Source organism: Barbatula barbatula, assembly GCF_947034865.1.
Source record: "Barbatula barbatula genome assembly, chromosome: 18".
NCBI lineage: Eukaryota > Metazoa > Chordata > Actinopteri > Cypriniformes > Nemacheilidae > Barbatula > Barbatula barbatula.
The window spans coordinates 13279478-13291426 of NC_136781.1; the positions used below are offsets into that span (position 1 = coordinate 13279478).

Below are 11949 nucleotides of genomic sequence, written 5' to 3' on the forward strand. Positions count from 1 at the left end.
GTGTTTTTCCTCAAGGCATTAAATATATCATATTTGAAAAATGTATTTGAATGAGACTCACAACATTTTAAATGAGAATTACAATTATTTTCGTGAAAATAACAACTGTCTAAAACTGTATAAAAATGAGCATGCGCATAATGTGACCAGGACGTTTTACAACGCGTCATTAATACATTTTATGATTGAATATTTATCTATTGATATACACAGTCATCTTTATAAAATCTCTACGAAGTGTCATGTTGCTGGACCTCCCAAGCTCCTCCCTGACCAAAAGGGGCTTAGCTCAGTATTTAACGCAGGCTCTGATGCATGAAGTCCTGGTCTGAGTGCGCGTGGAGGGACAAAGATGCAGCGCTTAACTCTTTTCGCTTTGGCTATCACTTTCATCGCGACAGTTTTTGCCGCAAAATCCCCTTACCAGGCGGTTCTTCAGCACAGCAGAATACGAGGAAGACCTCATGGGTAAAGACCACATTTTACAACGAGAAGCTGGGACTAGAGCGTGAACTTTTATTGAAAAGTTTCACTATCTCTGCAGTTATGCAGAATGCATGATGCCCGCTGACGTTTAGTCAATGAATGGGACGTTAACATTTGCATTTGTGTTTTGCAGCCCAAATGTTTGTGCTATGCAGAAGATCCAGGGAACGGAAAAGAAGTACTTCACCAACTGCAAGCAATGGTATCACCGCAAAATATGCGGCAAACCAACGTGAGTTACCGCTGATATCTGCACAGCCTATTCAAACATGTCATTGTGCAGTGTTTTCTGTCAGTGTGAGCTATGACCTTTCTCTCTTGGGGTTTTAACATTAACAATTTACAGTATAAGAGACTTTTTAGCCAAATCAAAAAGTAATAATGATTAATAATCAATATTAATTTGGCTGGAAATGTTAAAGATTGCCTTTTTTAATTCTATTTACTTTAATTTGTCATGACTGGTCACTGTATGATGAATGACAAAAATTGTCATTGGACTGTTTTGAGTTAGGTGTTGATGATTTTAATTTGTCCGTGTGGTTTAAAGAACCACAGTTGTAAAAAGTTTGAAAACTTTTGGATTTTAGGGCTTCTCTGTGTAGACTCGTTTGGTTAAGTACAGCATTTTCCTAACCAACCTATTGGATTGCTAAAAAGGAAATATCTTGTAAAAGTGTTAATATATTTAATCCAATGCGTTTCTTAAACATTGGCATATTATTCTCTGTAGACAGCCTTAAAACTCTCAAATAAGAACTCGCCGGCTGTAGCTTGTAAAGTCTCAGCTTTATAGACCTGTATTCTAAGTTAACAGAACTGATATATGAGAGAGAGGTAATCGTCTGACTATTTATATGTAAAAACCTTTACTTTCCAACATTCAAATGGACTTAAATAAGTCTAGATCGAAATAAATTCAATCGTCCTGTACTGTAGTGTATAGTATTGCCTGTGCCACAGTAAAAGAAGTAACTTTACCTTTAAACATTCTGTGTATCTGGATAAAGGAACATCTTCGTTTTACTAACAAATCGAAAGCCTAATTTTATTTTTGCACCCAACAGCTTTATAATGGAATGGCTAGGGTATTTGAGTTCAACTTGACAGTAGATATAGAAGAGCGCTGTGCAGTAATGGCTAACATATGTCTCTTAGTAATTGGTTTCAGTCCTTGTGGGGTTAAATTGCTTAACATCATGCACTGTGCATTCATGTTAAGCTGACAAATCTGTCTGCCTTTCTGACTCAAAGCTGTCCAATGCGCCAGGACCTGGAACTCAATGATAAGTTGAATAGAGGCTCTGTTTGACTGACAATAACCTTAATGCCCCCAGAGGGAAAAGGTGTTATGTGGTGAACATTGAACATTCCATAGACAGCTGAGGAGGTACAGCATCTTCATGTTTCATAGTATGGAAATAAAAGGACAAGTGAGTAGTAAATGAAGAAATAAATGACAAATTGAATGATGCAGTGATGGTCACGTGACTCAAAACATCCCAATGAAATAGTAAAGTAATGAGAAATCAAAATTGGTTCAAAGGTAGAAATAAGAAACAAAACACCATCAATTCCATCAAGTATGTTTGTACAAAAACGGAGGGAGAGAGAGAGAGAGAGACTGTATTTTGTGACTTATAAACATGTACAGGTCAAGAGTGTTATAATGTTTGAGTCTGGAGTTTTTCATGGAGTCTGGAATGTTTATTTGTGTGTAAAGGTAAATGGCAAGATAAACAGACAAATTACTGTATGTAACCAATTTAGGTTATTTACATAAGGTGTGCACGCAGAGTCGGTAGAACATCAACATAAACTGTTATGGGGGTATTTGCTTATGGTAAAAAAACACCTGTTTGGATGTGTTTAGAGAATTATGCTATGCTAAGTTAGTTTTACATTATTGTTTTTGGTACACAAGATTTGTATAAGGATAAATAAGTTTGTTTAAGATTCATGATTTCTTGGTTCAGTTTTCAAACTTTATTAAGGTGCCACTTTCAAAACTTTGATCAGGAAGGAGATTTTCAAAGTGAGACAGAGAAGGACTTTTCTATTAATCTTCCCGTTTTTTAAAAAGTGTTTCATTTATCGGGATTCTCAAGAAAGCAAAGAGGAAGTCAGGGTTGTTCTGGGTTCTTGAATGTTTTTAGGAAATTACTTCAATCGGGAGTCCTGAGAGGATCTAATATCCTTAAACACATATGCTACTGTACAAATAATTCAGTAGTTACCAAAGAGTTTTCTGTTTGTCTCATGTATGTGAAAATGTCTTGTGGTGAAAGGATGTAGCTTACTCACGAAAGAGGTTTGGATTCTGTCAGACTGAAGTTGACTTGATTTATAGTTTCTTTTTGGGATTCATGGTTTGGGGTCGGACGAGTTTTGTGGGAACAATTGCACTCTTTGTATATTTGGTTCATGAAGGTCAGTGCTGTGGAACAGGATGTTTCCAGGTCACTTGAGGAGAGACCAATAACTTTTTTACCAATAACTCTCAAGTGCCTTCATTTTGCTTGCCATCTGGTCCAAAGACCCTTTCCTCAGTCTTTAAGTTAATATCTGTTATATTATGCAGTAAAACTGTCAATGGGTAATGCTTCTACTATACGTTTTAGAAAAATGTGTGTTAAATGTTGAATTTATGTCCAGTTACCAAAACTGTTCATTCTTGTAAGATGTTTTCAAGGAAATCGTTTTTTGTGTCCTTTATATTTTGGGAAGTGAAACCGGAAAATGATGAATCAACCGTCCTTCCATATTCTGAATATAGTAACCATTTGCGGTAATAAAACTTTCCCAAAACTTATCTTGTCATACCACTTGAAAGTTCAATGTGCACGATGCATAAATTATGCTGGCGAGCTGTTTATTTTGTCATAAATCCATGACTACCATCTTTGTTTATGCTGGCAGAGAACACACAGGAGTTGAGTTACCATCTGTTTTGATAATCATTTCAGTCTGCGATCCAGCTGTGTTTTACAAGTCTACCCCATCCCTGAATGTCAGGATTGTTGTCTTTGTTTAGATTTACCTTCTGGTTTTCTACTTTTGTACACTGTAAGATGCTAACAATGTTTTGGAATTTAGAATTTAGCCCATGTGAGGTAGTAATCCAAATTCCTGAAAGCAGACCTAGATTGTAAAATAGTTATGTTATTCCTTAAAAAAACTAAAAACTAGTAAAACCAAAATAATTAAGCAGTATTTTTCTCACATCGCTGCTGTCCTTCTTAAACCTTGTATCCATATTTCGTGGTTTTAATTTTTCGCCATAAACCATTATTATTACTTTTGTCATTGGGTTTCAATTACAACCAATTAAAAAGTATTTAAAAGTGCTTGTCAACTTTGACACCACTGTTTAGTTATGTAAAACATATTGTGTTTTGTTCCATTTTCTGAAAAACACAGATTTTGCACATCCAAAGTTTTGAAAGGACAGTAACAATATGATTTTTTTGTATTTGAGTTTTCATGTAACTTACTTTTAATTCAAGTGTTTTATTATTAACTAAAATCCAACCATTTCCCTCATCTTTTGCTATAAGCTGCATAATATAAGCATAATAAAAGAATTATGATGCATAAAATTATAAACTACATTTTCCATTGATCATAATATTTTTCTGAGAAGGAAACATCCATACAAAGATGTGTCAATCTTCAGTCTCCCATTTTTTGCACCTTTTCCTGTGGTTCCTCTGAATTTTGTATTATTTATATTGGCAGCAGTGCTGGTCTTCGAGCTCTCCCTGAGGGGTTTCCTCTGGCCGCTGCTGTACCTCTGGATTCTTCTGCTACCAAAGGAAATTAGATTTAACGGCCCTCTAAGAGCAACTGAAGCATAGAACCTTATTTATTTTGGAAATACCTGGCATGAAATAAAATAAAGATGTACCGACCGTGTAGCTTAAGCCACCTGAGTTAAAGACAGTATAAAATATGAATATGAGCACTGCGTTTGTGGTTTCCAATGCAGCGTTCATGTTAATTAAGAGAGAAATGGACTTGATTTTCCTGCAATGAACTCCCATTTCCAATCATTCTTCAACTCTTTAAAATGAACAGGTCCCATGGTTGGGCTCGAAAGGTCTGCATTTTTATTACCTTTGATTTACATTAATGGTTAATCAACTATGAAAAACGATGCATCATTTGAAAGCTAAAACACTTATCATATGTTCTGAACTTGTTTTTGCAACCAATGCTCAAAATAGGGCCGGTTTTCGGTAAAAAATGAAAGAAACATTGAGTGAAAGTATTGATATTATTATTCTGTTCAGTTAAAACAATTATTTTCTTTTCTTTGCAGGGTGATCAGCTATGAGTGTTGCCCCGGCTATGAGAAGGTTATTGGAGAAAAGGGTTGTCCAGCAGGTAAAAAACATTCATCACCATTATTGAACGGCAGGTTATTTATCCCAAACTTGAAAATAATCACTTTTTTTCAAAGCTCTACCTCTGGTGAACATCTACAAAACCCTGGGTGTGGTTGGAGCCACCACGACTAAGATGTACTCTGAGAGAGCGAAACTTCAGGAAGAGATTGAAGGTCCTGGCAGCTTCACATTCTTTGCTCCCAGTAATGAGGCTTGGGCTGCACTTCCCACTGTGAGTTTTTAACAGAACATGAAAAGAGCTTTTCATTCTCAGCCAATTACAGTTCTCAAAGTTATTATTAGAAATTCTGTACCCTGGCATATTGTACGTACTGTACTTAACCAAACCAAACCAAACCATAAAATGTTTCACAATGTCCTGTAGGAAATTCTGGATGCCCTGGTGAGCAATGTCAACATTGAGCTCCTCAATGCTCTCCACTACCACATGGTCAACAAACGCTTGACTTCAGATGATCTAAAGCACGGTGCTGCCTTCCCCTCCATGTATCAGGACTTTGATGTTCATATCCACCACTATTCCAACGGAGTGAGTAAAAGATGGCCGGCCATCAATCTGCTGCTTTAATCCGCTTTGTTTAGATTTTCTCACCAAAAATATGCAGTTTAATTTACGTTTGGTTAGTGCTTTCGTGCATCGCATGTTGACTTATGTTTATTCCAAATGATTTGCAAGCCGTGAAGCAATGTTTCTCAAGCCATATGTTTTATTAAAGATTGTGACAGTCAACTGTGCAAGACTGGTGAAGACAGACCAGCAGGCCACCAATGGAATCGTACATGTGGTGGACAGAGTAATCACTGCCATTACAAACAACGTCAACTCTATGATTGACACAGATGATGAACTGGACACTCTGCGGGTAGATCTCTTTTTTAATGGGGGAGATGGAGGAGTTTTGCTGACTTAACATGCGTTCAACTTTTATACTCAATGTTTCCTTATGATTCAGACTGCCGTTGCTGCAGCAGGTCTCACCAGTTTGTTGGAGAATGAGGGCTCTTACACAATATTTGCTCCAACCAATGAAGCCTTCGAGAAGATTCCACCAGACACGCTGACTAGAATTTTAGGAGACCCAGTTGCTCTTAAAGGTATTACCCCTATAAGGTACTAGAGGGTCAGAAAGTAAGGAATTTGAGGGGCGGAGCTAACTTATTTCTAGAGATGCACCGATACTTTCCACTGATATTGATAGCCGATAATTCAGAGTGATATCTGCCAATATGATTCTGAAGATTAATGAATATTTCTTATCTTTTTGAATGTTATTAATTCATATAAAGACTATTAATATTGAACACAATTAAAAAAATGTAAGTAATGTTCACTAAAGAATTATACACAAGAGGACCAGAGCTGTGTATTAGAGAATATAGACAAAAATAAATATTGGATTTTTATTATTTAGCTTTAAAGCATTTTGTCGTTTATATATTTAAGCCTAGTTTTCCAGTCGTAAGAACACATCCCATATCAAATTTAGATCTGCTGAATTACCACATTCTGAAAAACCTGCACTGCTCCGAGTCCATCGTGGCTGGAACGCCTCTGGAGACCTTGCAGGGTACTGTGCTTGAGGTCGGTTGTGATGGAGATCAAATGACCCTCAACGGCAAAGCCATCATCAAAGAAAAAGATAAACTTGGAACCAATGGAGTCATTCACTACATCAACGAACTCCTAATTCCTGATTCAGGTGATCTTTAAAACACTCACTGTTTAAAAAAAAGCTGTGGATGTTTAACAAAGTAAACTTACTTTGCTTCTCTGTCTACTAGCCAAGACCCTTCTGGAGCTTGCAGAAGGATCGGTTGCTATCACCGCCTCAAAACTTTTAACCGACGCTGGTCTTAATAATCACCTCATTGGCTCGGAGGCTGTGACACTGTTAGCCCCATTGAATGATGCATTTAAAGGTTGGATCACCTTATTTGCTTTAAAAACTGAACCAGGGAATCTTATTTGTACTAATACTAAATTATTTGTGTGTAGGCAAGAGCTTGACAGTGACAGATGACATGAAGAAACTGATGAGGAACCACATTCTCAAGGGGAAGCTTTCCTCCAAAGGCCTTTACCACGGGCAAGAGTTGGAGACACTTGGTGGATTGAAGCTTAGAGTGTTTGTGTACAGAAATGTAAGTGTTGAAGTATGCATGCATATATAATTTAACGTCACCGAGCCGTCATTTCTACAGGAAATAGTGCTATCTTTACAGAAGAAGACAGTTTAACATTGAATAGTGATGAAGGGAATTTTTACATTTCCCCTTCCAATCCATGGAATGAGTCATGTTGTAGCTGGCAGTAAGCGTGATTCAGTTCTCTGTGAGTTCTCGCATTTCTGCTTTGTAATGATATTCACAGACCACCGGAAACCTCTCCCTTGGATCACCTTAACTCTTTTCCTTTTTCCTTCTTTGTGCATCAGACTTGTGAGAAAAATAGTCTTAAAACAACTGTGCTGATCTTTTCAACCAGTAAACATTTCACTTGCATGGACTTCACAGAACCTGTGCATTGAGAACACCTGCATTGCCGCCCACGACAAAAATGGCCGCTATGCAACTATGTTCATCGTTGATAAGCTCCTGACGCCCCCCATGGGAACCGTTATGGACGTCCTGAAAGCAGATGATCGGTTTAGGTGAGAAGGCAATAACCTTAGAAATACAAATCTTTACAGTGAAGTGTAAAATGTGGCCTGGAGGTTCTTGTGAGAGTCTAAAAGAATATAAAAATAGAAGAGCATAGTCTTTAGTACAAAACACACAGGCAATTTTGTAATTTTACAGACTTTTACAGTTATTTTTCATTACAGATTTTCACATGTAATGTAAAAAACTGTACATTTTACAGAACTCTTGATTTTTCACATATTTAAAAAAATACGGTAAAAACGTCAAATTTTCCCATAAACGAATTTCCACAAAAACTGTGTAATTGTTTTCATAGGCTTATTGATATATGCAGCTGCTGTTTCTCACCCACATTCAAAGACCTCTCAAAACCAATTTTACTAATGACCACATTGCATGTTCTAACTTGAGGCTAAGTGTTCATCAGATATTTAATAGTTCAGGTGGAATTTGAGCTGTCACTCCTCCTGTTTTTATAGCTTGGGGATATACCTCTAATGATATGGTTTAATGAACTTTCGTCCTTACAGCACCCTGGTTGGCGCCATTCAAAGAGCAGGCCTGACAGAGCTCCTGAACAAAAAAGGGACCTACACTTTCTTTGCCCCCACCAACGCTGCCTTCAGCGCAATGCCGCAAGCTGACCTCAACAAACTCATGAGTATTGACTTTCAACAATTTCTCCCGTATCACCATGTGTTTTAGAAAAGCAGATGTTTAGGCACAACTGGTTGGATTTGTTGCTATTGGGAATGTTGTAACAAAGTTTAAGTAATTGCTTACATACTGTAATTGGTCTGTTGTATTCCTGTTATGTTGTACATAGGAGATCCCAAGGAGCTGGCCAACCTTCTGAAATATCACATTGGTGAGGAGTTTCTGGTCAGCGGCGCAGTGACCTCACACACCAGACTGAAGCCTCTTGCAGGAGATAAACTGGAGTTAGGCACGGTCAGAACTCAATAATGCCATTAATTTAATCTTAGTGTCTGGTGGAGAAGAATTGTTCATTTTCGTAGAATTAAATTTAGGTATTAACTTGGACAATGGAAGATTATGTATTTTAATGCCTTTATAATTCACTTCAAACATTGCATCATTACTTACCCTTGTGTTGTTCAATACACATGCCTGTACAAAATTATTGTTTAAGAATAATGACAGATAACATTGACCACAGACTGGCAAAATGAGATGAAATGTACTTATGTTTTGTTAAACTGTTTCTTTAAACTATTTTCATTTTATAACTGTGAAATTATTGTGAATGTTTTTCTCTTTCAGCGTAATTCCACTGTGTACGTCAACAGACAGCCTGTGGTCGAGAGTGACATGATGGCTACCAATGGGGTTGTACATGCCCTTGATACAATCGTAAAGCCACTGCGTAAGCCCGTCATTTTCTTTTAACATTTTGGCTTTAACAAAGTTAATTCAGAACGTCATAAGAACATGATGTGAAATTCTCTTTCAGCTCCTAAGGCTGCAAGTGACCAGGCTGACAGGCCCGAGATCAGACAGGCCCCTGCTTTTAAGGCTAGTAATACCTATTTTTTCTTGCATAGATACAAATTTGTCAGTGGCAATATAATATCAGTAAACAAAATGTAACTTCTTTCCTATTTTTTTTTAATTCCAGGTTGGATCCGAGGTTATGAGAAGTGGTACGTATTGTTTGTAACTTACAAAGAATCAGTTATAGTTTCTTTCTACAAAAATGTAATAGCCTACAGTTATTTTCTGGTGTATTATTTATTTGTTATCTTTTTAATTGTTGAATATATTTTGGGATATCATACTGTTATTCATTCTATATTTCTTGCCCTATTACAGAAGATCTCTTCCAAAAGATTAGGAAAAGTAAGAGCAGCAGAACAATGTCTCGTGTTCAGTAAATGTATGGAGTAGTTCATTTTGATCTTCTCCACTTTAAGAGGATGCAAATATCCAGTTTATAGCCTTATTTTACGCAGTGGAGAGATTTTTCAAAGACTAAAAATCCAGTCAAAAAAAACAAAGAGCTGAAAATGTATAGGAATTATGTCAAATGCCAAAGACCGTTGGGTGGAAAGCAGTGCTTTCAAATCTTTATGACATATTCACGACAGCAGTTTGCTATGGTTTTGAACATTCGACTTATGAATTTCATGCTATATTATTTGGATTAGGTGGTTGTTTCATGCTAATGGTTTTTGTTCAACATAAATTTGTATTTCGTCATTTTTTTATTTTTATTAATGAGTATTTGATATACCTGTTGCATGTTTGCATGGTTTAAGCTGAATGTGGGCACATGCAGATCAAGTCTTCCTATAATGTAAACCCTGGTGATATGTAACCTGTGCAGATTATTTGTTGTATACTTTTCCAAAGATATTTTGTGAGGAACCAAAAGTCTTTTCTGCACATTTCATAATAAAATAACCATTTTGTAGCCACATGAGTTTACATAATTAGTCAATGCCCTTGAATGTAGTTTGCTCTGGTGTTACAAACCAATTTGTCTGTTCACTGAGCTGATTTTATAATGTGGTGGATTTTCATAATGTGGTGATTATTGTGTGTGGCAATTAAACGTCTCACTCAGACGATAATCTTAAAGAGTTCTTGTTCCCATTCATTTATTATGCATGATAACATCATCTATCCACATTTCTTCCTCATTCAAAAGCATATCTTGTTACTTCTCATGGAAAGTTCACCCAAAAATAATTTTAGCATTTATTCTTATTTCAAAGATGAGTTTGTTTCTTCTGCAGAATGCAAAAAAAAATTAGTTTTGTAGACTGTTGGTAGCCAAACAACATTGACCCCCATTGACTTCACTATGGACACAAAACTGCTTAGACATTTCTCAAAATATCTTCTTTTGTGTTCATAAACGGTTTTGAGTCAACATCTTTTGCTGAACCTCAAGTGGTGACCCCACACTGTACCGAAATTGTTTATCATTCAAGAGTAAACTAAAATGTCCTGAAATCTTCATGTCTAGGGAGCCTTTATTTCTCTGGGATGTATTTGCTTTCACCTTACATAGTTTCATTTATAGTTTTCGGAAAAAAGCAGTCCTGTGACCCATTTTAGGCTGTGACCCAGAAGTTAGCAATCACCGGTGCTATGTAAATGGATTTGGTTTACTTTTCCTTAATGACCTCATATGGAAAAATGCTTGTTGTTTAAAACTGCCATTTTGCTTTATTGCGCTTGTTATATCACCACAGTTACATGCTGGAAACAGAGCTTGTTCACCAGGGATGGGATGTCTCAAGCCGCCCAACAGAGAAACATATGTGCCCTCTCTCAACTGACAGGGAACTGAATGAAACACTCAACAGCTTTTTGCTCGCCAAGCAAGACACTGGCAGACGGTTGTTTGTCGCAGAGGGGATTGAGTTTTAGCGCTGCTGGAGTCTGCAAATAGACTGCTAAACACTCTGAGTTTGTCCAGTGGGTTAGTTTAGTTATTACAGCAATTAAAGGTCAGGGGGCTGGAAGATACTGAAACCACTGTCTCATCTCTTAAACAGCTGCTGAATACAGTTATAAAATACTAAACCAGCCCATAGAAATGAATGTCAAGTCAAATACATATTTGTATTTGATATTAGACTGTAGTCCTTAATTTTTAATCCAAGTTATGTCTTCTTTTATCATTAAAACAGAAATATTGTTCTTAAAGTCTCCGTGAACCGGAAGTAGAACCGGACATATTTCCGAGTGAAAAGGAATTTCAAACGAGAAGATTAGTGGCTGTGGCTTGTGCTCTTTTCTGCGAATTGATTGGATGTGTAACAACATTGATTTTGAAAGGAAACTGACAGGAGACGGACAGTTGAAGGCGAGGAGTTAACAGATGCTCCGGCCAAGCAGTCTAATTTATGCCATTTGAGATATGGATAGTCTTAACAGGGTGGAAGTGCATTGTCAGATTTTAACTGAAGATGATGAGGGTACATGAATTTAAAAAAAGAAATGACCCAGATTGATCAGCTTACTATAAACGTTGCAATATTTCATGAAAAAACAAGAATTGGCCTTTTTTATTTTGCTGGGACAGCCACAAAATTCTTCAAAATATCTTCTTTTGGGATCTGCGGAAGAAAGAAAGTCATACAGGTTTGAAATTACAAAAGGGTGAGAAATTGATGACAGAAAAGATCAACAGTGATTTTTCTGCAATTCTGCTTTAGTTGAAAAAAGCTGCTTTACATTTACATTTACATTTAGTCATTTAGCAGACGCTTTTATCCAAAGCTTGACAAAAACACATGCATAAATATTTACATCTGTATACTTCATTCAAAACTGTGTCTCCACAGAACATATGGCTATTAGAAGATGCCTTTTTGTGTAAAGGACCCATCTAATGTGAAACACATGTGCAGCCATTAACGCCCTAATACAATGTCCT

General features: G+C 36.8%; 1 protein-coding gene across 1 annotated transcript; it reads left to right on the top strand.

The window, feature by feature from the left end:
* Positions 1-310: 310 nt before the first annotated feature.
* tgfbi (transforming growth factor, beta-induced) lies at positions 311-10513 on the top strand. Its single transcript, XM_079479668.1, has 17 exons — positions 311-468; positions 620-718; positions 4808-4872; positions 4949-5106; positions 5260-5424; positions 5612-5758; positions 5849-5990; positions 6383-6595; positions 6678-6815; positions 6892-7037; positions 7410-7546; positions 8069-8199; positions 8365-8489; positions 8823-8925; positions 9013-9074; positions 9178-9202; positions 9372-10513. Exons 1-17 carry the CDS (start codon positions 353-355, stop codon positions 9431-9433), a joined length of 2034 nt encoding a protein of 677 aa, XP_079335794.1. The 5' UTR covers positions 311-352; the 3' UTR covers positions 9434-10513.
* Positions 10514-11949: the final 1436 nt, after the last annotated feature.